We start from the raw sequence: 27,221 nt of genomic DNA on the forward strand, positions 1-27,221 counted from the left end.
ATATCAATTTTGGGAGGAACCCTCTGTGCAATGTAATAATAACTCTCTACCTGTAAAAATAATGGTGTGTTGTGGGTTGGACGCCCACATCTCCACAAAGTGTACAGCATCTCCGAATCTCAAGCTGGGATGACCACAGAGAACACAACACAAGGCTGTGGTGAACAAAAAAAAAAACATTAATGACAATCCAATACCCTATTAATTAACTTTTATTACAGTACAAATAGTAAATAATAACAACAATATTGATTACAATATTAGTTAAATACTATGTGACAATGTCAGAACATCTTCAATATTTTTTTTTTAAAGTAATATTACTAATTCTTCAACCCTGAAAATTAGAAAATAACGGTTTTAAGCAGTACTCACACATTCTTCCAAACACATTATTTGGACAGAGTTTATAAGAGAACAAACCAACAATTACTGCCAAAATTCGTAAATAGGGATTTTATTGAAATTTTCAGATTAAGTCCGTTACTAAGAATTGGTGAAACTGAGGAATAATAAGTGCTCGACACATAAATGCGATATTTATAATAATAATGTAGCACGGACAGTGTAGAAAATGCATGCACCAGAATCACTGTTGAGGCTCATCCAGGAATGAATAAAAGTATGCCTATGATTTTATTATGCTATAAAAAATAGGCTATGATGGTTTCTCAAGAGGTTTCCTTTTCTTTTTTATACACAAAGAAGAGGGCGATGCCTTCCTTCTTCTTATTTCAGGAGGGGAGGGGGAAGAGTTTCTTTCTTCTCTTTTCTTCTTTTATATTTTCCTTTGTTATGGTTTGTCGCTAAATGGTTACAAGTTTGAAATTTTGTTGATTTTTGACAATACTGTTTCACACATAGCATTTGCTACCTATATTACTCTTTAAGAATTAGGTTTGCAGGCTGTGCTTCCTCAATGGACTATACAATCTGAGCTCAAAGTTCTTAAAAAAACTAATATATTAATTTGGCATTGTTTCTGGCACCCCATTTCAAACCCTTCGGAGTTGTGAAAATGATTAGGTATTCGAGGTTGTATATGGATGCAAAGATTGACATATAGCTTGTGTGTGTTCTTTGGAAATGCCCATTTGCACATCTTTAATGACTATAGCAGTCAAATCTGGTATAAAAAAGGACAGGGAATTCATAATGCACAGGTCCTATACCAAAAAAAGTAACCCAAATGCTGTTTATTTCAAACACGTAGGGTTTCAATTCTAGCATTGGTTTTCTACTCGATCATTTAACCAGGATTGACAAAGATAATCTAAATATTGTGCAGGACCTTCTAAGAGATGTTGAAGAAGCCAGAAATACTTTTGCTACCAACAGATAAATTTACTGGCACCTTCTTGAAGGCGTAATCTTGCCTCCGTTTATTGCTATAGTTCTTTAAAGTAATCAAGGCTTCTAGCAAGTTAAACCTTTCCAGCGTTATTGACGCGGATCCGCGGAGGGCCACTACAAGCTCAAAAACGTTATTGCCGTGGATCCCGAGTTTTTTGCATTCTTTATTTTCTTACTGCTATGTTAGTTGAATATTTTGCTGTTAGATGGTTCTAGTCGTCATGCGACATTACAGACGGGTTGCCCTGCCTCGAATTCTGTTACAATGGGAGTGGCAGCTGCTTCTAATTGACCAAACACTGACTAGCGGGCGTGGCCCCGCGCCTTTCACAAAGTCATTGACGGGAGCTCCCGTCAAGGCATCTAGCCAGTTGTTAGTGAGAAGCGTCCGGTACACGCATTATGTATTTCGGTTTATTCGCTAATTTTCTGTTGTGTCTTATTCTTTTTTAAAGTAAAATTATTCATATTAAATACAGCAGTTTCCAGTATTTATTTAGTGTTTTTTACCATTATTCGTGTGAATGGCCTATCCAGACGATTCGGAATTTGAAGATTTGGTAATTCTGAGCAATTACTTGGTCAACCCCAAACTTTTTAATATTTTACTACGGTCATAAGGATTGTTATCACAAAAGCAAGAAACATAATTCAAGCCCTGCAAGGCTGTCCTACACGTTGCCGGAGCGATAAGAAGGTTTTCAAAGTCCAACGCGATAACAGTGGCTTGCGGGAGACGCGTGGAATGTCAGTTGTGACAGCCCGCCACTAAATAAACACTCTTTGTCTACTTTTGTATTTTTTCTAATTTTATTGGTTTGTAATATAGTATACGTTTATCTATAAAACTGTGTTTCATTCCCATACTTACTGAATAAATTATAAAAATATTTAGTGACAACTACACTGCTATTCTACGATATTCTCAAAAGTTAAAAATTATCCTAGGTAATCAAAAAAAGGCTAAACGAATTTTATTTTACCGTTGGCCTCTATTATATATAACTCTATTTTGACATACAGAAACGAAAATAAAATTTAACTTTACACATTGGAAATTTAAAAAAATTGTAACTTTATCAAAGATCAGGTCTAATTTTTCATGACGCATAAATAGGGTTAATCCACTCGATCTACTTCTCAAAACTCCCTGAAGATCCTTGTCTTTTTCAAATTACTAGGGTCTTGTGCATTGTAAAACATTAATTTTTAAAGGATAACACCTGTTAACATGAATTTTGAAAGGAATACATAATCACTCCCCCCCAAAATCAACTAGTCATTGCTTGATGAAATATTGATTTTGACTTCACCCTGGTTTCAAAAACGTCCTGAAAATTCCTTGCCTTTGACTTTCTCTTGGATATTTTTCCAATCAAATTGTTTTACGGTGAAAGATTTTGCCTTTCATAATTTTATCTTCATCTTGTTGCTGGGAAAGAAGAAAAATTAATCTTTCAAGTTTATAATTAATACTGCCGTAATGAATACAAAAATACCTGTCGAAAATCATTGCTGAAGCCCTCGTCGTAAATGTGTTTGAAGTGCTTGAGTCGCCCAGACTTGATGAGTTGAGCATGGGGAAACGGTTCCTCCGGCAGATACACTTTGTTTTGTTTGGCTTGAGATAACCTTTAACATAACAATACAATTATTAATTTAAGACAAACACTCCAATGATTTATCTACAGATATTACTAAAAGTTTTAAAAAACATACTCAATATTTAAAGTATCTACCAAATTCCAAAATCAAATTAAAGAGTACATTAGGGAAATCCCAAGAATAAACTAAATGAAGAAGAAAAATCTGGAATTTATCAAATTGGTGATATAACAAATCATGATGTATAAAATACATTGGCCAAACAAAAAGAAAGTTAAAATAAAAGAGCTAAGGAACATAGGGCATGTTTAAAATACCAAAAAGAAGAAAGGTCGGCCATGGCAAAACATACACGTCAAACTGGACACTCTTTTTCAAATGCAAAATTATTAAAAGAAGTCCAAAATAAAAAATGTCTAGATGCATATGAAAATATTTCTATAAAGAAGAACCAAAATAATCTAGTAAATAACGATCCTGGGCTTTTTCAAAATTCACCTTTACTTTATTTAATCTAACTAAACATCAACTTTATTTTTTTATCTATATACATAGACAGACTGTCCTGTCATAGGATATTATCTCTTTGTATTTTTTAATGACATTTTTTTTAGTAAAAAAGTGTTTATACTATTATTGTAACCACTTTTATTCAGTAATGTGGGTTTGATGGTGTGCTCATTGAGTACGAAAGGCATCACGGAAATATAAAAAAGTGTATTATTGGAGTGTTTGTCTTAAATTAATAACTAATTCTAATAAGAACAGAGCTTTCTAGAATGAGACAAATAACAAGCTAAACTAACGATATGAGTCTATAACTCACCACTCGGCCAGGATGTTGGAGTAGGCTATGGAGGTGTCAGCAACGGGTGATATAAAGAACATTGGCACATTGGCCAGGTTCACATTGTCCAGGTGTGTAGAGAGACACTCAAACAGATCATAGACAGTCCGGACCGCGTAGCAAGGGATCAGCACACTGCCGTTGTTGCGGATCGTTGAGGCTGCGGAAAATACAATTGGTTAGAGGGGAATTATAATTCTAGAAGGATAATACTGTTCAAAGAGTTTAATGTAAATTATATCGCTCCCTCTCAAAAATTGCAATTTGGTGACATTAGAATAATGAATGGTCAACTAGAATCCTTTTTGAAAATTATTTGACTTCAGACATGTGTTTCGGTATTAAAACTCATCAGTGTGAACATTAACCTCTAACTAAATAATAAACAATAAACAACTAAATATACACATGTGCCCCATTTAAACAGATGTTAAATTTATATGACACAGTTGTAATTTTGATTAGTATTCTGTATTTAATATTTTTAACTTTTTTAAGACAGGGTTTGCCTTAATTTTTAGATTGCTATTTAATATGTTGTAAGGATTTTTTTTATGAATTAGATAAATATGTGATTCTTCTTTCGTGTTTTAAATTTTCTTCCTTCCTTTCGATATCTAAAATTTCAATGTTCTTTTCAATATTTGTTACTATGTTATTGTTGTTATTAGTTATGGTCAGTTTCTAATAAATGTTCAGCGAAATGTGATTTTATTGTAGACATGTTATTTGTTTTCAAAGCTTGTATATGTTCTTTAAACCTGCTATTAAAATTTCTGCCAGTTTATCCAATAAAATAGCTTTCACAGTCACTACAATTAATTTTATATACTTCAGATTGTTTGTATAATTCTTGTTTTTGTCATATTTTTGGTTTACTTTGTTTTTAATAAGTTTAAATGTATTATTTCTTGTTTGGTAACTGATGGAAAATTTTGAAATTTGAGAGGTTTTTTCGGATAGCTTTTTTAAAATTTTATTATTGAAAGGTACATATATATATCCCTTTTAGTGCCAACGTCCTAAAATTAGGACGTTGGATAATTGTATGAAGATTGCCAGCGTCCTATTTTTAGGACGTCGGCAGTTTATGCATAGATTGCCAGCGTCCTATTTTTAGGACGTTTTGTAAAAAAAAAGATTAAAAATATATTTAGTAATTAAAATAAACATATCAGTAGTGTTTTGGAATCACAATAAAACAATCTTTCCAAGTATTACTTTGTTTAATTCAATTTTTTTTTTATTTACTTTAATTTTACTTTTTTAATTTTTTAAAAAAGTAAAAAAAAACAAGCAAAAAAACTGTTGTGTTTGTAGTGTTGAGAGCCCTAAAGGAGGAGGAAAAAGAAAAAAATCCTTGTGTGTGTGTTAAGTGCAAGAGAGGGATGCACACACACAAAGTGTTACCCTTCACACTTCTGCTGAGTTTTTTGTTTATGATTTTTTCTATGTGTACATATATGTAAATAGTTACTTGTTATTTTTAGTGTTTATAAGTGAACAATTAATTTTTATTCTTTCAAAAACAAGATACGATAATGAAAAGTGAAAATATTTGCAAGGTTGACTAACTAATATTGTTATAGTAACCAGAAACATTAGTTGACATTTAATTCACAAAATGGAATGTTTTCCTGGTAAGTAAAATTTTACATGTTTTTTTAAGTTAGCATTTTCAAAATTTGAGATTTTGTTCAGAATTAAATGAGGAATTGAGTCATGTACCTATTGTTGTGCTAATGTGATTTTTTCTGTACTGTATTTCAAGTCAAACTCAAAAAATATATATTTTTTTATTTTTTACTGAGTATTTTTACCTTAAAAAAATAAATAAAACAAATTTGGTTGTATAATTAATTATATTTTTGAAAAATACAATTATCTAGGAGTAATATAAAAAAAGAAATAGGAATTTATCTTAAAAAAATGGTCCAGTTAGAGTTTTTTTAAAGAAAATGAGTAATTTTTGGCCAAAAGTGGCTGGCAATCTTGGTACAGACAGGTGTCTGAAGGCCCGGCACTTTTCAGTATAACTGTAACAAATTATGCTTGGCACTAAAAGGGATATATTTCTGAATTTCACTATTATTAGGATTAGGTTGTATTATGTTGGTTTTATTGATTTTTATTGTTTTCTTCTTAATAATTTTGTCTACAATATGGGGTTGATGACCATTTTTGACAGGTAGATATTTTATGATTCTCATTTCTTTAGTTTTTATTCTCATCACTCGTTGGTATATTTAACATTCTGTTCACCATTGAGTGAAATGCTGCTAATTTGTATTTCCAAGGAAGGTTAGAGGATGATGGTATTAGAAGATGTTTGGGTCGTTTTTTATATAAATTTCAAATGAGTGATTTCCATTAATATTAGAAATGCTTATATCAAAAAAGTTAATTTTGACTTTTTGGATTTTTTTTGAAAATGTAATTGTTGGCGATATAGAGTTTTTAACATTCCTCAACTCTAGGGATTAATACTGAAACACATGTCTGAAATAAAATAATTTTCAAAAAGGGTTTTAGTTGACCATTCATTATTCTAATATAAAAATAATCCTGTAATGTGGAGTTAATAACACAATTGATGACATTAATATCAGAATTTTTTCCCCTTTGTCAGTTATCATTCAAAATATTTTTTATCTCTAATATTACTCATTTATTTGCGTTTTTTTCATAAGCTCAATAATAATTGCACTGAATGCTGCATCATATGACCCTTTGAAAGATTAGAAAATAAAATTCTCTACAAGGATGTTAGAATCAAGAAGACTAGTTTCGTTTCATATCACTTATTTTAGCTTCTATACAATTGAAATTTGTTTTTAAGCTCAAATAAAATTTTACATTTTGTTAACATTTTCTATTGCCAATAAAATTGATTTAACCCTTTCCAGGCCAGGCGGCAATATATTGCCGCCATAGATCACGTCTGAAAAGTGCCAGGCGGCAATATAGTCTCCTTGATACTCGTAGTTTTTTTAAATAAATACGACGTCAAATAATTAAAGTTTTATGTTTTTTATTCCCTGGTATATTTGTAGATAATTAATATGAATATCATTTTTATGTAATCTATTAAAACATTATTTTTTAATTTTTTTTTACTTAAAACTACATCTATATATTTTCTTTATTGATAGTATATATCTATACGAGTAATTTGGTGCAACTTTTAGGTCATTTTCTACTTTTTATGAAAAATTATAAATTTTATTCTAAGAGACTGCAACATTGCCAATTTTAACCTGGCACTTTTGACTAGTCACAAGGGGATATGAGATGTGAAAAAATTTTGCAACATCTTATATTTGGTCCTGGCCCTGAAAGGGTTAAATGGCAAGTTACAAAAACTTGGCCAGATATAAATAAGGCCCTGATCAGACTAATATGGGGATCAGACTAAATTTTTAATAATCACGTTCTGGATGCCTTTACCACTGAAATCTATAAATTTACAGGAAAAAGAAACTTTAATGCAAAACACAAACAATTGTACATTCTTGTAACTAACCAAAGTCAATACTTATATAAAGTTAGCTGTACAACTGTTTCATACTCAATTTCAAATACGTTATTACTGAAGTTAATCATCTCTAAAAGTCATGCCTTTATCACTAAAACTACTAGATTATCACTAGATTTAAATTTTATGTTCAGCCCAACCTACAATGGATGGTAATGAAACTTATTCGTGCACACTAAAATTGTAATTTCTTTGCAACTTTTGTAGAGCAAATGAAAACAATAAATATATTGTTGTTGATATATAATAATATATCAGAACAACAAAAAAATGTGATTTTGTAATTAAACAGACACAACTAAGTGCGTACAATAATAGAGAGTGCAGCCAGATCATAAAAATTATGGAATGCTGAAGGAGGGGTGTTGAAGAACAGAAACGAGTAAAATTGAAAATGAGAATTTTTTTTGAAAAGCAAAAAAAGGACCTTAAGTTTTTTGACTATTTTGGTGTAACTGTCAAACAGTCTCGAGGTCAGCACAATCATTGTCACAAATAAAACGTAATGGAAAGATGAAACTTGTGTAACAAAAGAACAAGACTTACCGACAGTCATGCACAACTCCCCCAGCATACTGTCAGGGTTGGCTATGGGGGTCTGAGTGAGAGCTGTCAATATCAGGACATTGCTGTGCTTGAGTGACGCCTGATCCATTGGTCTGCAAGCACCATTTCAAGGCCAGTCATTTAAAATTAAATCACAACCATAATAACAGTTTTAAATAATTAAAAACACACATTTAAACCATACCTAGTGTTTTTTGGACCAATTCCCATCAGTTAGGTTTAACATCCCTAAAAAGCCTTTACACTCAATTTATCTCACTTCGTAGTTCTTATACTCCGTAAATAAATTATTGTCTATCACCAATCCCAAAATGAGGAGAGACTGTCAATAATTAATTGAAAAATAATAGGTTATTATAGAGATATCACCAATAAATATTTTATTTGTGTAAGAGTTTAGGACTCTGCACTTAATCATAAAATGACCTTCTTTATAAATATATAAGAATATTATAGTCATTAAGCTTTACATTGAAGCAATAGACAAAGGCAAATCCACTATATTAAATTATATTATGTTATGAACTCCACATTATAGGGCTATCTTTATGTTAGAATGAATTTTAAAAGGGTTTTAGTTTACAATTTATTATTCTAAATTATATTAATAACTTAGGACAAATTCAGCATACAATAAAAACCAAACAAATCTGAAAATCTCTAAAAGACAGACAAATTAATTTAGTCCAAGTGTGGTAAATATAGTAAAAAGTCAATCTATAACTAACATAACAAATATCTTATAAAGTATCACATCAGACAATTCTTTGGATTCAAAGAATTCCGGAATAAAATGCATTTATCCCTCAAATCTAAGGCTTCTGCAAAAAAAACTATTTGTGAACTCATGTTCTTTTATATCCTTTATGCCTAAGAAATATGCAAATGCGAATTTTTCTCTGGATTTACAAACTGCAGGACAGTCTAGCCAAATGTACTCTGCTGATTCTTCTGCTTCTCCACAGATCTGTATTCATCAGTCTGGCTTAAAACCACCTTCTTCAGATATTCCTTAGATCTAGAAGCCCCTTTTAGCATAAGGAAGGATAAACATTTTTGACTGCTTTAGTCTTGAGGCCATTCTCCTTGTCTCAGATTTGACCCTCTTTTCCCAGGCCATTAGTACAAGAGATTTACTGTAGGAGAAGGCTACTCCACAGCCTGGTTCTGGCTTTACCAAAAGGCATTCAGAGCCTACCTTTGCCAGGACCGCTGCTTCATTCAGAGGTGTAACTAGGAGTTGGCTTTCAAGGAGGATGAATCTGAAGAAGAGCACAACCATAGCAGGAGGACGAATAAATCAAAATAAATCTAAATTTTAATAAATGAAATTGTCTTAATAAAAAGATACTTTCAACAAACCTGTATTTTAAAATTGGACTGCTATGAAACATATATTTTTTTAAAGTGTTTAAGACTTTTGAAGTAGGCTCTATCCTCCCCCACTTTTATCAATTACTTTTTTTAGTAAACAATTATTATTATTTAAATAATTCAGTATTACTGACATGTACTGCTGAAAGATCGTTCTCAACAAAGAAACGGGTCAAGAACTTTTTAACCTTCCGACTGATATTTGCTGAATGCTAAGTAATAAGTGTTACATATCAATATTTCAGTTACAAACCAGAGAAAAATTTACAATAATTCAAATATGCACTTACTACAGTACTGATTTTTTAAATTTGTACATAAATTGAAAAATGTATGTTGTACATTTTTTTCCAAGTTTCACTACATGTAACTTTTACATGACTTGAGATAGTAAGATACTGTAAATGTACAAAATATACACAGTTTTGTAGTGAACAAAAAAATTCCAACTTACATACACTTATTTACAACCCAAAAAAGTATTTTGATCAAAACGTTAAGTATGTACTACTTTTTTGGCAGTACGCATCCGTATTGGTGTTTGATTAATTCTTTGGACAAGAGGAATATCTGATAGTTATGAATTGTTTTCACTGTCACTATCAATTTTCACAACCCAGCTTACATTGCACCGGTTTATAATCATCCAGACAACCTGACAACAAATCTGACAAAGAAATATCATCATGCACCTTATTTACTGATATGCCACTTTCATCATCAGAACTATTATTTTCATCTTCCAGTAAACAGTTCATGTATATAATTTGAACAACGAGGATCGCCCATTTCACAACATAACAATCAGTTATAAAAGACTAGCCTACATAATAACCTAGCAGCGCGTCACCAGCTGCATAGTCCGTCAGCTATAAGCCATGCGCATTTGGATCGATATCAGCTGACAACAAGTAATATTACGAATATAAACTATATGAAATGAATTTTTATTTATGAGTAGAGGAATCGACTGGTGTAATTTACGTCTTTATAACTTAAACGCGTAATAATAGCGAAAATTTAACTGACAGCTGTGCTGTCTTTATCAGTTCACAAGCGGTATTGATGAACGTCTGTGCTGTCTGTCATCAGTTGGAGGGTTAAGGAACAAAATGGGGTCTTACTCTCTGTTCACTACAGAAAATATCAATTGTCTGGACTCCCCAACATTTTTTTCTGGCTACGTTCTTCAATACTCGGTACCCAGCCAAAGGACAACTTTTTCTTCTCTTCGCTGTTTCCATTAGAGAATTCCTGCATTTCCATATTAAGACATATATTAAGACAAAAGAGTGAACCATATACTTCGACAGTCAATCAACTCACCTAGGGTGGGTGGTCAGGGTGGAGGAGCCACTGACGTAAGTTATCTTTTCATGGTCGGAGGTGATGACCCAGTTGCTGCTCCCCAAGCAATAGCCAGAGCTGACCGGTGTGACCCGCAATGACCCGTACACGTCCTGGACAGGATGGAATGTAAAACTTATTATGTGTTACAGTTATTACTACAATAGATACCAGTAGTGAATGTAATGAAAGGCCATTTCAAGAAATTAATCCTCCAACATATTATTATAATTCACACTGAAGGAAACAGGATTTTTCCGGACATTTACCATCGTTCAGCGAAACAAAAAATCAGTAATGCTACGTTTTGAGATCTGCAATCTGAACTCTTCTTCAGGTAAATAACTAACTTGACACATAATTACAAACTAGGCTAAAATAAACAAATCATACCAGAGCATTGTGACACGCCTAAGTCAGGAATCACAACCACTATGTTTGTGTGTCAACGTTACTAACTCTAAAACATGCACTTAATAAAAAACTAAACAAAACACTATAATAAAAAAGCCCACTCCTATTCTCTTTCTTTTTTTTTGCCGCCACCTTGTTTCTGCCATGACGATCGCCAATAGCACCTCCCTAACCCTCTGGTCAGTCGTAGGTGGTTGGTTGGTGAATGCAGACTTATTGTTACCTGTATTCTGTAGTTCAGTTTTAATAATTGGTGTTGTATTTAGTTTTTTATTAAGTGCATGTTTTAGAGTTAGTGGAGTTGACACACAACATGGCGGTTGTGATTACTGACTTACACGTGTCACAACGCTGTGGTATGATTTGTTTGTTTTAACCTAGTTTGTAATTATGTGTGTTAGGTTAGTTATTTACCTGAAGAAGAGATCAGATTGCAGATCTCAAAATGTGGTGTTTTGAATTTGTGTATCACTGAACGATAGCAAATGTCCGGAAAAATCCTGTTTCCTTCACAATCCTTCCATCGTCAAAAATAAACTTCAAACAAAGAAATAATTCACACTATTATTGCACAGCAAAAAATATTAAACTTTTTCTTTAATATCTTGTGTTTATTAATTTAATACTTCATAGGTTGCATCTAAAACTAAATTTATCCATTTGTGATACAAATTGTATTTTACCATCATAAGAAATTTTAAGTTACTGATATGGTTTGTGCTCTACATTGTAAATGATGTCTTAATGATGTACTCTTTTCCTAGTTATCTGCCATTTTGTTTTTGTATATTTTTTTTAGTTATCAACTTATTTCACTATTTTGTTTTTTTTTTAAAAGTTTAAACTGAACCGACTTAAAAGATAATTTGAATAAAAATATTAAATGTGTTGAGAATAAAAGTTTGGTAGCCTGTTTATTTTCCCATTCATTGATAAAGGCTAACCTTTTAACCAGGGAGTACATATAAGGTAGCCTACTGCCCTTAGGAATGCTTTTAACTAATGAAAGCATACTAAAAAGATTCTCATCTTGATGTAAAACAATCCAAAAATGTTACTTGTATTTTATCTGTATGTGTTTTTTAGATGTTAATCTTTATCTAAAAACCGGATTTAACTCATGAAGCAGTAAAAGGAAGCATTGAAGCAACCAAAATCCATCAGTAGTAGAGACGAATCAACCAGTACATCCAAAATGTCGAATGTCAAGTTAAATGGAGGTCCCTCACTTATGTCGAAAACCTAAATTACAAAATGTAATCAAGTTTTAAGCATCAACCAATAAGTGCCACATAGAATACTGGTTAAATTGCACAAAGTGACAAAACAGAGTCTACATCAAAGGTTTTGCTGTAGTAAAACTTGGTATGGACGGAGGGAAGGTTGAGAACTGAGAACCACAAAACTAACCATCTTCTGGTCGTAGCCGAGGACTTGTATGCGAGCCAGACTCTTCTGCACCTGAGCCAGACTGTAGAGTTGTTGCCAGTTGCGAGGTCTGTTGTTGGGTTCACACAATGGCTGAGGCATCAGGTGCAGGAACTCCTTCCAGTGGCAGGCCAGCGAAGCCTTTGGGCTCTGCTCGATAAACTGGACCAACTCTTCCAGGTACAGCCTGTATACAGACAGTGCAACTTGAATCATATATTAAAACTGGAGAAGCAGTTTTCGAGGCTCAGAAAGCACACGTAATTTGTCTGCTCTAAACGGACCATGTGTTATCCTTTGATTGAAAACTAGGAAGAGAATAATGAAATGATCCATGAAATTTACATACAATCCAAATGAAGAAAGAATATCTTTTCATATTCACAACAGTAATATTCATATTGTGGACGTTAAAATATGAGCTGGTACATCAGGTTCTCCAAAAAATCAGGATACTGAAAAATTAGTCAAAGTAGAACATTTTTTTAAAATCAAAACTTGAAAAGAATTTGACAAAATAAAAGTACTTTCAAAAAATGTAAAACTTTTTTCAAGGATAACAATGAAAATATTAGAAATAATGAAGAGGGAAAATTACTTCAACAAAGAAGATAACATCAGATTACCGAAAACTTGGCAGCCTGTGATAAAGACACATGGATTGTCATATGTATAATCACGATGAAGCAAATCACGATGAAGTTCTGTCCCTTCACTTACCTGCGGATATGCATTCCTGGCTCTGCCGGTTTTGGTTTAACATTTTTTCTGAAGATGGCTCCTCTACAGTGGGGCAAAAATATTTCAAGCTTTATTAAGTTAACAATTTTGATTACTCACGTCATCGGCAGTGTAAGCTTATGAGTTAAGAAGACTTTGTCTAACATGAACTTGTGTTTCTAAATGCATCCCCTGGAAGTTCAGCCGCCCAGAGCTAAGTTCAAACCCCCACTTTGGAGTTTGGCACAAGTGTAATTTGAATGATGGACTGGACTCACCTGGTTTACACTATTTGTAAACGTAACCGGGGTAAATTTCCTAAGAGTAATAATGTGTTTTCAAATTGTAAAATATTGGAAGGAATAATTCATTTTTTCCAGTTATTATTAAAGAAGAGAAATATCAATCCGAATTTCAAAAACTAGTCGATGGCACTATTGATTGAAGAGATTATGTAAAGCTTTTTCAGTCCAGTTAAGCACGGCTTGATTTACTCTGAAAGGATTATCTACATTTATTAATATATAATTACTAAAAACTGTGTTTCTTGCATTTATATGGAAGAAATGTTTACAACCCCATGGCAAATAAAAGAGAAATTGTGTCTGCCTACAAAGTAAGTCTACTAAGTCTGTTGTAAAGGCAATGAGGCTAAGACAATTTCCATGGTTGAACATGCATCGTCATAGAACTCATTCTTGTATGTGTAGGATTAACTTTCATGCAAAATTCAAAGAGTAGTCTAAAGATAATAAACTTCTTCCCACATGATACATTCACATTTTTTTTTTCAGAAAGTTAGGTTTTAAAGCAGTGGTGGTTAAATAATAAAAGTTTTCAAAGACTCGCGAGATTACTACTAAGTAAGATTGTGATGAAGACAAATATTGTCACCGGCTCCTAACAGTGACTCCAGCTTATTACATTCTCTTTTACTGTATAAATGAAAGTATCAAACAATAAATGTCATATGATTGTTCGCAAATATATTTATTCTATTATTTTCTGATTGCCATCATGGTTGCCAATAAGACAAATGTAAAAATATTCATTTACGCTGAGTCAATTCCCATGTGGTGACAGGTATCGTCATTGAACTCAGGGTTGGTAATATGTAAATGAAGCTTCATCCAAAAACTTCTATACTGGCTGGTTTATACCTACCAGTTGAACCCACCACTGGGACACAGCAAAAAACCGATGTGCCACTTCAATCTGGGCAACCTTATGGATGTCCAGTAGCGGCACATCACTAACCGCAAATGTTGAGATTCTGGGGTTCATGGGCAATTCAATAGGTCTAGTCTACTGTGGAAGATGACTGTTGGAGTTGGTGGGGTTTGTTCCCTTACCTGAGAGGTTCTTGTTAACCTCAACAAGGGTTGCTACCCCCTACCTACTTTGACTGGAGAGGCTGGTTCAGAGCTGGCCTCCCCTTCTTCCGGGATGACTTTGAGATGTAGTGCCCTAATTCTTCCTCATGGATCTCGATAGGAGGCGGCCCCTACTCCCTAACCTTACCCATCCTGAATATCCTATCACTCCGGAAGCAGCGCAAAGGTTCATACAGGACTAAGTGCAATTTATAAGCTTCTTGTCCTAAGAGGGGGAAAAAAAAAACTTCTATAGGTCACTCTCTTTTAATATTGTGCGGACAGATAGGCAGATAGACAGAAATGAAATTTTTCCAGCTCTGAGTGCTAGGCTTCGCTAACACTCAGCCAACAAGGGGAAGTTCAGGACAACTCAGATGAGGCAGCTTAAAAATTTAAAAGAGAGCCACCACAGTTACGTTTTAGTTTCGAGTAAAATGTTGCTCCAGCCAACCCGAACAATCTTCATACTATAGATGAACCGCTTTGAAAGCAACCTGTTAAGTGAACAGTGCGGAGGGAGAGTGAAAGAGAGAGAGAGATGTGGAGAAGGAGAAGAAGCATGGACTCACTTCCCCATCCACATTCCTTATCAACCACTACCTTCAGTCTCTTCAGGGTATGTGTTACATAACAGCTATTTTACAAACCCAGTAATAATATCAACAACTGTTAACAATGAACATTAATTGTTAGAATACTTCTTTATTATACTAACATAGTAAATAATGGTGCAATTGACTATTCTTAAGGTAAATAATAATACTTCTTATTCCATAACAGTGAGAATAACAAAACATAGCGTGATGCTCCAAAACACCAACGGTGGGAAGCAAAGCACTTGGTTCCCACTTGTGTCTTGTAAAGGAAATAGATCGAGCAGTGAAAAAGGGGGTGGCGGTAGGCGTGGTCGAGCTCCTGCTCCTCCCTCCCCCTATGTGCAAGAAAACTTAGCGCAGGTCACTTTCAAAGCGGCTCATATATAGCAACATTAATTAGAATTCACACAATCCCTTTACTTTACATTTCGGAAAGTCTTTAATTTTGAAAGATAAATGAAGACCTTTTTGAACATTATTCATACCAGTCACTCTTAGATATGATAAAAAAAAACAATAAAACCTCTAACAACACAACAATATCCAGTGCACGAATTTGCAATTTAGTAAATTTATAAAATAAATAAATAATTTTGGCACTCAGTATTGCAAGTTTACAATCAACTCTTACAAAATTTGGAAATCTCTTAAAACATCTTAAAAAATTAAAAACTGATGTAAAACTTAATCAATGAAAATTAGTTTGATAATAATTAATAAATTATAATAGAATACTAGTAAAGAGTTACCTTCCGATCTGCAGGGTGGGTTCGGTGCAGTAGACTATACCGTCGAAGCCAGTCCCCTCTGTGATGAACGGCAGGGCCAGCATGGACATGTAATTGGAAATGAGTATGACATCGATCTGTGAATAGTCCACAACCTTTGCCAATGGTGGACAGAACTCAGGGGCGGAATCCACAAATACTCGACCGTTGCATTCCTTCAGCTCCTGCAACGTAGAGAAACATTACCCACTTGCAAATAGTTGCGTATGATCTGAAGAAACTTGATATTAGTCTAACAAGAGTTATTTTGGTACTTTGGGATTATACCGACCACACCAGTATGAAGAACACAAAAATATAAATTTATAGAAACAAACATGATAGAACGAAAAAACAACTCTTTAATTACAAACTTACAAGCATTTCCAGGTATTGCGATCGGTATTGTTGTCGCTGTTATCTTATCTTTCTCGAGAATCCCGATTACGGCAGGCCGCGCGCGGCATCACGTGATTATTTAAGTTTTTTTGCACGGTTCATAATTGCATTTCCATTACAATTCAATTTATATTTCTGATCAGCCCCTCTAGAATTTGATATTTTACTGATAGGTACTATCTCGAGGGATGTTTTTCTTTCGTTGACATCAGCGCGGGGCAGGTGCTGCCGAAGTCCGCGCTGATGGCCGGAGGCACTCGCATTTTGGGTGGTGGAGTGTGATCAAGAATAAAAACAAGTTTTGAGTGTTTTTTTTTCAATAAAGAGTTTAGTTTTTGTTTGGTAACGTTTGTTTTTGTTGAATTTTTGTGTTTGGAGAAATGTAGGGGTAAAACATGGAAGTACAACAAAGCGACGCACCAGCTGAACAGGCGGCGAGACTGCAATCACGTTATCTACTAGACCGCTCGACTTTGACCTCTGTCTGAGGATGGGGAGGGGTTTGCGATAAGACAATTCCTGTTTTATATTGACGAAATATTGTTCTACGCTAATCTAGTAATCAGTAGAAGCAAAATGTCAAATAACGATTCATGTCTGGGTGTGGTCGGTATAATCCCAAAGTACCATTATTTTAATACACAATTAGTATACTTAAGAACAAATTTAATCTTTGGAATAATTCTAATTGGAAGTTACTGAGGCTTCAACAACACATATTTTACTATTATCTTTTCAGCATGCTGTGAAATTAAATCACTGTTTTTGTAATGGTATAAAAAAAGAAACAAGACTAGTGATAGTACACATTTTTCAGGACAGTGGCAAATTAAAATATTCACCCCTTCAAGATCAGGGTCAGAATTCTCCCGAGGCATCCAGGTAGGTAGGTTGCTGAGGCGAGCACTGTGTACGAGAGGCAAGGGCAGGAAGTTGAGAGCCGTGTGGGCAGACAGCCCGCAGTCCAACATCAGGGTGATGCCCTTGAACGTGAGCACGTAGCATGGTTTGTTAGGGTGGCTGCTAAGACAATACTGTAGACAGAAAAGTGATCAATCAGCATCAGAAATCAATAAATTAATTCTATTTCCAATGTATTAATGGCATTATTACTTTTTAAGATACAAAAAAAGATTAACTATACTGTAATTTTAAATACTTATAATGGAACCTGGTATAACGTAAAGTTCTATTTTATATGTTCTAAAATGCGTGTGTAAAAATATAGTTCCAATGTCAGAAAAGTTGGACGAGCTGCAACATCATCTGAGGTTGGGAAAATACTGATCGTGAATGCCCTTGGTCACCAGTGCGGGCTTTGGTACTTCTGGCAAAAAAAAAAACATTCCTCGAGATAGTACCTAAATTCAAAATGCATGTGAACACTTGTAATGGTTACCTTTAAATATGGTACTACTAATAACATATTCATGATAACGCAATCTAAATCCTACTTATACCATGTAATAACATTATATACCGTAGCATAATATTTCCATCCCTAGCCTCATTGCTAGCATGAAATCGACTCAGCTGTTACTGATTACCGAGTAACCTAGTACCAGGAAACCGTTATTAGAACGCCAGATCCTTCAGCCCAGAAATGTTACTGAAATAACAGTATTCTTGTAATAGGTTATCACTGATCAACCTGTTACAGTCACTAATTGCCTACTGCCCATCTGTAATAGCAGCAATTACAATAGCGATGTACATGTTTTATTTATGATATACAATATTTATTTATACAATTTATAAATTTATTTATACAATCAGATGTGTTTATTCTTTAAAATAGTACAAGTAAGTAATTAAATGTTACACTGTTTTGTTTGTTACATTTTATGAATACACATAGCATAGATAGCTTTTTATTCGCCATAAAGTTACTACTTTTTAAGATATAAAAACAAATTACCTATTAGCCTACTGTAGTTTTAAATATCTATAACGTAACTTGGTTTAAATAAACTAAATAACTTTTTTTGAATAGTTTTATTGAGGATTAGTCACTCATGAATATTGATAATTATTATATTGCAACGGTACACTCCCTAGTTCACAGCTACTTTTATTATTTCAACATTGCTATGAAACATAACTTAATGAACAAAAATTTAACAAAACATCTCATGAATGATTTCATTGTAGACTTTGGACAAAACTTCATTTCTAATATACAAAAATGAGATCTATATTGGTGCATGTAAAACCATAGGATTTGGACATGAAAGCCATTGAAGTCTATTACTCAATACTACCACGATTTATATTTCGTCTACTGTAGTAGGCTACTTGTAAATAAAATTACAGGCCGTTTGGAAAGCATCATGTAAAAAGTTAGCAAACACACAATCGGCAAAACGGCCTAGTAACAAGTGCAGATTGGTAAAATACTTCTTATTCAAAAACATATGAAATAATTCCATAACTCACCAATCTCATATCGATGCTTTGTACAGTTCACGTCAAAATCTGCTAAACAGTCCGTTTAGTTAAATTAAATTAATTGCTACTCATAACATTAATAATAACCCGGTAAACACATCAGTCTCTATCTCTGTATATAGGTTAGGCTGTTTCATTATTTGTTTATATTTGTGTGTTTTCACGAATTGGTTACAGCATGTTTTCCATGCAACCTTTCATTTCATTTCTTTATTGGTACTAACAACGGAGCCAATTGTATATATACATCAGATACAATTGCACGATATACAATTAATATTAGTTTTGAATAAATACATTAGAGAGTATTAAATAACATGGTATAGTGTGATACAAATATAACAATCGATAAAGCAAGTTTTATATATACGTATATAACGACTGCAAATAGGTTATTTTCCCTACAGCAGTGATAGCAACAGAACAATAAATAAATATTAACAACACTATAATTAAATAATCAAAAATATAATAAATAATAATATAACAATTGGTAATAAGACAATATGAAGATAAAGATGTAGACAATACTAAGTGGGTTTGTATGCGTGCGTGCGCGCGCACGTGTGTGTGTGAGGTCACAAAATCTTTATTACAAAAATAAGACAGCTTAAGTTACAATCCCCATGTACCAAAGAGTGTGTGCGGAGAGAAAATTAATACTTAAAAAAGTTATTATTCATTCATTTCTGGCAGTCTTGTAAAGGTTCTTAGCTATACACAACACATCTTATTAATACCACATTGAAACTCCTTTATATTTATTGACAACGTTTCATTTTAAGTAAATGACGAATCACTTTTAAATTTATATTAACTAATTAATAAAATTGTTTATTATATATAATAAACTGTTAAATAAATAAAACAAGCAATAAAATATAAACAGAGTAACGTGAAATAAACTGTATAAACAACCAAACAATAAAATGTAAATAAAACATCAAGCCACGAACAATTAAATACAACAGGAATCAACAATAAATAATGTAACAAACACCACAAAACTGCAAGCAAATAACTACATAATAAATACTGTATGCAAAACACTCAGACAATATGCACTTCTGCAATCTATACTTTCAATCTTCAATCCGAGCATTGCACTGGGCCACCAGGCGGCTCATGGCCCTTGGGTTCCCCCGAGGTTGCCTGATCAGGCACCGTCAAAGCACATGGTGACACACCTAGTCCTTGTGAAGCCCAGCTAGCACAATATGCGCCCTTAGCAATAAACAATGAACAAAAGTTCATACTAGAGATGAATATGCTAAGCAGACAAACATAAAAAACCTTTATCACAGATATTTACATTTTACATTAAACCGTGTATAAACTTGTATACACATTTTGCATTAAACAAACAGGCCAACTAGTTGATCTTTTCATCAGTTACAAATTGGAATGTTTTCATTTTGAATCATATATCACTATGAGTTTACAGTAATTTAATGAAATAGTTTTGGAGCCAGTTTAGGTACTTACCTAAACTGATGTCTACATTTCTCTTTTTTTCAAATTTAGTTCCAAAAGTCGTATGTTATTTGTAGATCCAAGACTGTATCCAGGAAAAAATTTGGGGGGGGGTCCAGACAGCTGATATTTTCAGGTAGTGGACAGAGAGTAAGGCACCATGTTGTTCCTTAAAAAGTCCTTGGCTCGTTTCTTTGTTGAGAACGATCTTTCAACAATACATGTCAGTCATACTGATTTATTTAAATAATAATAATCCTTTACTAAAAAGTAATTGAAAATTAATTTGGGGGGTCCGGACCCTTTAGACCCCCCCACTAGCTACATCCTTGGGGATGGGTGATTTACATCTTCGGATCATCATTTATTCCTGCAGATACATGCAACGGAGACGAGAAGATCAAATCCAAGAAGACACTTCGTCGATTGGAAACATTGTTTATCTGGTGAAGATCAAACATTTGAGACACTAGCCTTAGTGGAAACTAGTTGGTTCAGATTATTAGAAACATTTTATTAAAAAAAAAAACTTCGAGTCCGAACCTCTTGGACCCCCTCGCTGGCTACGTCCTTGTGTAGATCTAGTCGTTGCCTGCCTCATTTTAAACTGGTTCAAATATCTAAACATACACAACAAAATATTTTGGGTCTTTCTTTTTTGGCTTTACTAATTTCCCATCAAAATCACACAATCATAAGTCATGCATTAAAATATTCTAAACTAGCATTACACGCAGATGTCTCTATAAGTTAAAAAAAACCATGCTAATACAGGCCAGAGCTAAATATAACTAATACTAATTAAACTACAGTATATAATAAATAACAATAAAAACGATGAAATTACTAACGACTAATAAACTATAATATTTATGTAACAAACGCTTCTCTTAACAGGACCAATAAATAAATGTACAGTAAATACTTAATCTAACAATAAGTAATCAAATCGTTATGGATCCTGACCACGATCTTAACCCTGAATTTGATGGTACTGAGGCACACCCGTCACATGTTGGACGTACAGGTCCCAGCTCCACTGGACCGCTGTGGAGACAACGGCGGGAGAGGGCGACACCGTACTGCCGTGAGACACCCAAGCGAGCCAGGGTGTCCCAGTTAGCCCTGTCCCAAGCACCTAATGCGCCGACTACAAAAGCATCCACAGTTACCGTGAAGCCGCCGGAGCGCAGGGACCGGGCGAGTGGGGCGTAAGCGATGTATTTCCTCTCTCTAGCCTCGACTATAGCACGCCAACCGTCTTCATAGGGCATGGTGATCCGAATGGTTTTGTGTGAGTCGTGTCGATGACCACCACATCCTGACGGAGGTGAATCAAGTCATCCGGAACCTCGCGATCGACCAACAGGCGGTCCAGAGGGACACGCTGATTCTAACGCACTTCCACTGCCGGCGACGGACGGATTGCAGCGATAAGGTGGTCCAGAACCGCATCATGCCGTTTAGAGACCACGGACATGGTAAGCAAACAGTGTCAAAGCACATGTGCCGTGGTCTCATCATGGCGGCCACACCGGCGACGCCGGCGATCGCCGGTTCCCCACCGTCTGCAACCGTTGAGGGGGAGTACATTAAGTCGCGCCCTGTGGATAAACCTCCAGTCAGCGAACCACGTATGGCGCCCCTCGTAGAGGAAAATGTTGGAGGAGGGACAACCAGCGGTAACACGAACGGCTTTTTGGAAAGAACTGTCCGGAAGTGGGATTGCAGGGAGGATCGCAGGACAGAAGAGAGCTTGGACCGGGAGCCGCCGCCCACCGTAATGGTCGACCTCTCCCCAGGGACGGACAATTGGAAGGATCTTCTGTCCTCACACCACCCCCACCGGAGGTCGGGGAGACGCTTGGAGAGGCGGTTAAGTGCAGTATGGCCCAAGGAGAATGTTGTCGCAACATTCGTGTTACCGCCAATTTCCCCGTTCAGGTATGACATGAGGAACGCCATGTCGACTCTTGCCGCAGTCCGCTGACTAGCGGAGACAGCGAGACCCTCAAGTGATAGTTATGCAATCTTAGGATCGGGTGACGTCAGGAGGCGAAAGGCGTAAGCCACAGCCGAGAGGTCCGCGAGGTAAGAGAGTGGCAGGAGGCCGGCTCCACCCCAGGAGGGGGGAGAGCGATCACCTCCGCACTGGCACGCTGCGGGAGATTCATGACTCGCATGCACTCAAACTTGATTGATTGATCTATCAAGTTCGCGCAGGCTCGCCTTCCTGATCCTTGCAGTGTTAAAGTTAAAGATCAGCTGCGGGACCAGGAAGGTGCGCAAGGCATGTAACTTCTGCCAGGGGGCAAGAAAATTCCCGAATATAGAGGCGGCCTCACCCTCGACCTCGTGATGGTATCCACCGAGGTTTGGTCCACCCTCATCCCGGTGGGGACCCCCAGATGTTGATAGGGCTCACTCTCGCCGAGTACCCTTAGAGGAGCACCGTCAATCAGGAATTATATTGGCCTTACCGCCCGTATGGCCACGTGAAGCGTGGCACACTTAGTGGGCTTGAACTCGAGGCCGACCCACCTGGCAGCAGAGACGACTGTCTCAATCAGCGCCCTCAGCGACGCTTCAGACCTTGCAACTAAGACCAGGTCATCAGCATACGCGAGGACACTGATCCGCGTGCCATGCAGGTCGGCTCCATGTAGGTCTTCCAGCGCCACTAGCGGTCTGATGAGTGACTCCATCACCAGGTTAAACAGCAGCTGTGATAGGGGGCAACCCTGCTGGACACCAGCACCAAAGGGGATGTCCGGAGTCAACTCGCTACTGTGCCGGATGGAAGTCACACCTACGCGGTGACCGCTGGGCACTTCCCTTTGCCCGCCTGTCACGTGGACAGGAGGGACGGCCTAACGAGTAGGTCGAGGGATGCTAACACCCGACACGTTTTTAGCAGAGACCGTCCATCCCAGAAAAGGTGGCTGGGTGGATGTGGAGGAGGTTCAAAGGGCATCGGCCAACCCTGCTGAACAGAAACCACGGCACGTCGCTGGTGACCAGGTTGGATAGTCCTTCGGGACGGTGACCCCGCCCCCAAGCAATCTGAGAGGCTTGACCCGGACAGCAGGGTAAGGGACACCAGACACCTGCCGCAGAGAGAAACCAGCTAACCCATGCTGATAGATACAGGGTGCAATTCTGTGAATGGGTAGGCGTTGGACACGGCCTTCGCCGGGTAGGTTCACCTTATGACCTACCTTAATGGCTTCGGCAAACAAGGTACTACGGGGTGGGGGCGCCCAGCCTCTGCGGAGGTTCCCCCACGACTGAGGTTGGACTCGTAGTGGCAGTGGTTCTAGCACCGTGAGGAGTCTCGTCACCTCCTCACGGAACGCCTGGTGGGAGCGACATCTCACAAGCCCCTGTGAGCTGGTAGGGGGGCGCCGGAGCGCAAACTGCCGGACCTTCATGCCATTGCACTGGCATGTGGGAAGCAAAAGTTGCACTTCCCCCCGCTTCAACACGCTGCCGATCGTCAGTAGGTTAGAAGTTCCGGCGGTGGGAAGTGGGGCGCCTTTGGCACTCGGAATAGGCGGAAGCCTCTCGAGACAGCACCCAGCACCGGCAATCGGTAACAACCGAATGCCCTCATAGAGATCCTCAATGAGCCGCAGTTGGTTGGCGGTAAGCCCGGCAGAGCGCAGCGCGGCAATGAGAGAGGAGTAAGGAACACTTCCAAATGCGTTGGCCAGGGCCACGCAAGTCTCACTGCCGTGACGCCGAGCCTCATAAAGGAGCTGCTGAAGCAGGAATTTGTGCTCGGGACAACCCTCAGCAGGCATGAAGCCCTTCTGGGTTCCAGATAGAAGCCCATTGGCCGAGGCCCAACTCGAGAGACGAGCAGCAAGGAGACTGCAGAACAACTTCCCGCAAGTGTTAGAGAGAGCAATGGGCCGCCAGTTGTTGATATACTCAACAGGCCCTTACTTTTGGATGAGGACGGTCGTCGATATCTTCCAGGGAGGAGGGAATCGCCCAGCCGCCAGACAAACGTTGAACACGGCGGCAAGAACGTGCCCAGTAGGATCTCGTCGCCACACACCGTATCTGATCCCATCAGGACCATGGGCGGTGTTGGAAGTCCTCCTAAGAAGGGCAGACACTTCCAGAAGGGAAGCGGTGACGGCGGCGGCGCGGTGGCAGCTATTGGCAGGCGGCGTCCCCGTGCATCCTTCCTTCGAAGTATATGACTCAACGCAGTGAGACACAATGTCTCGTTCTGGAATCTCACAATTGTGAGAAACCGCCTGCAGTATCTTCCGGATAGCCCGCCTCGGAGTCCTACGGTAAAGCCGCTGGATACCGGCGGCCTCGCTGGCATCTGGGCGGCAGGTGGCAGGCCTACGCTGGTCTGGAGCCCAAGAGCTTCCGGCAGTGCAACCAGCACGAGGAGGTTGATGGTCACCCCCAGGCTGTGCCGGTGCGGTGGAAACAGCGGCCACCAGTTCCCCCAAGGAACGCAGGAACACTTCCCATGCCATACCAGGGGAAAACCTAGCGACCCACCCACGCTGCCAGGCCGTGAGGCCATCAGCAAATGCTGCCGGAGACCCCGGTGGTGGGGAGCCTGGCGATGAAGGAGGTCTCGGAGGAGACCCTGGCAATGGCTGAGCCAAAGCAGGAGCCACCAACACCGGGGATACCAGAGCAGGAGACGCCAGAGCATGAAACGGCACTTGAGGTGGAGGAAGCGCCGGAGCAGGAACAGGGGGCGATGGTGGAGACGCCGACGCTGGAACAGGCGACGGGGCTGGAGTCAAGGCCGGGAGAACTTCAGGCGGAGCAGGTGACGTAAGTGCCCGCGTTCTTGGGTAGACCTAACCTAAATTTGGAAATCAATTTTGATTTGGCTACACTTTGATCTTAGCTAAAAGGCCGAGAAGCGATGTATATAATCGTCTTACTATATTTCACATATTCTATTTAGAAACATATGTAACAAATTTCAACATTTAAATTTATTTGAATCAGGTAGTAATACAAAATTTAAATATAATGTCACAGAACTGTTGTTACAAATTGGAGTCCAAGAATCCGAGACTTTCATTCACTCAGACTGGGGACCAACCTGACCTTGACCCCTCCTCATCCCCCGGCGCTCGTCATATCACGGTCTTGTGTATGTGGTCTTTCTTCTACCGATGGTTTTTTCTAATACAACAGTATTATCTCTTATCTCCTTCAACACACAACTAAATTTCTACATTTTAAGCCTTAAAACACACCGACACGTAACAGTAACACTTTTTTCGACATCTAGATAACATAAACTTTTTAGTACGACTTTAGCCTACGCACAGGCTGCTTGCCAATGTAGGCTAATTTCCATTGTAGAATATATGTTAATATGTATTATATAGTTTACTTAAATTATATAAATAATATTTATCCAAATACTGTACTTAAAATTAAACTTTTTTATTTTTTATCGCCACTCAGTAAGTATAGTAAAAGGGTAATTTACTATTTATCAAATGTAAATATATCTAATATCTTGGTGTATATGTTTTTGGAAATAAAAAATGTTTCTATTCTACAATACTGTATGTATATAATAGACAAAAAGTTGTTATATTTTTCAGCAAATAAATGACTGACCCGATCAACCTTTCTAATTTGATACACATTGCGGACTGTATGTCTGAATTACGATTACAGACTGTAGCACGGTTGAGTTGGTATCACTATAATGGATGATGATGATACCATACTTCAAAGTGCTTTCAAACCATGCAATATATCCCTGATTTGCTTGATCTCGTCTAACAAACTCTCACGTGTGATACAAGGAGTAACTAATTTTCTTAAACTTTCCATTGAAGTGGCCTACGTTCTTGCCCATCCCATCGCAAGTGCTGATCTATGATCAAGCCTAAATATGTTCAAGCCTTGTTCAAGCGACGTATTAAAGACATTATTCATTACTGGAGGAAATATATTTAAATTTATCTTTATTGTAATTATACTAATATCATCAGTTCTACAGCTACGCTTGTCCTGCAAATTACAAATTATATTAAAGGATCCATTATAATTCATCCTTATTTCATTCAAGAACACTTCATACATTCGATTGTCCTCTAAAAACAAATCACTTCCAAACTATTCAGTTTTTAATGTAGCTACCAAACTATCAAAATAATTTTTGAATTCTTTCGCCACCTCATATATCTAATAGGGATAAAGGGACCTTTTCACGTATTTAATTTCTTTATTTACTCTTCCAGATAACCGTTTGTATTCCATTTTAACATTCAAATAATTTGTAAACATAATGTGAATTTTAAAAAGATTATTTTTTCATTTATTAGGATAGTCAGATTATCTGTCACCCAGTCGCTCCTTCTCTGGTCTTACTATTAATTTAATTTAAAATGCAGGCGGTAACAAACACTATAAATAATATAAAAATTACTAACACAAGAATTTACATTATTACTGTTATATATGTTACTAGCGGGCCCGGCGCGCTTTGCTGCGCATTTCAATAATTTTTTGCAAAAGTTGCCCGCGGCTTCGCACGCAATTTCCCGTTGAAAACAGTACACTATATTCACTTATTCTTTTTCTATCACATTCAAAACATTGCTGAGATAATTGATAGTCGTTCCATCGTGAGCCTCTTGGGCGTATTATGAAGGTATGTACCATATTCCTGCCTCTATCTAGCTGTTACCCACGGCTTCGCACGCAAATCTTAAGAACCGAAGTCCTTATATTACTTAGTAAATTTTTTTTTTTACTATAATAAATTTTAGATTAAATTAGTCATATCTCCGATGCCACGATTGAGCTTGCTTTGTTGTCTCGATCGAGAGAATATGTACACACGGAGTTTTGAGAACCATACTTCTGTCAAAAAAAAACAACTAAGGTTGATTTTATAACATTCTTTATATTTGTAGCCAACGTAAGATAGTAATTATGATATCTGCATTACTCTTCTGATCA

General features: G+C 36.9%; 1 protein-coding gene across 1 annotated transcript; it reads right to left on the reverse strand.

Annotated features, from left to right (window-relative positions):
• Nucleotides 1–3: 3 nt before the first annotated feature.
• Nucleotides 4–18,926, reverse strand: LOC124365305 (integrator complex subunit 9-like). The gene is given in 10 exon segments (XM_046821275.1): nt 4–138; nt 141–155; nt 2,853–2,985; nt 3,785–3,965; nt 7,887–7,999; nt 10,608–10,741; nt 12,453–12,657; nt 15,912–16,114; nt 17,171–17,362; nt 18,765–18,926. Coding segments are annotated over 10 exon segments (1,320 nt in total). The 5' UTR covers nt 18,774–18,926.
• Nucleotides 18,927–27,221: the final 8,295 nt, after the last annotated feature.

This window comes from Homalodisca vitripennis, chromosome 6 (genome assembly GCF_021130785.1).
Source record: "Homalodisca vitripennis isolate AUS2020 chromosome 6, UT_GWSS_2.1, whole genome shotgun sequence".
Classification (NCBI taxonomy): Eukaryota; Metazoa; Arthropoda; class Insecta; order Hemiptera; family Cicadellidae; genus Homalodisca; species Homalodisca vitripennis.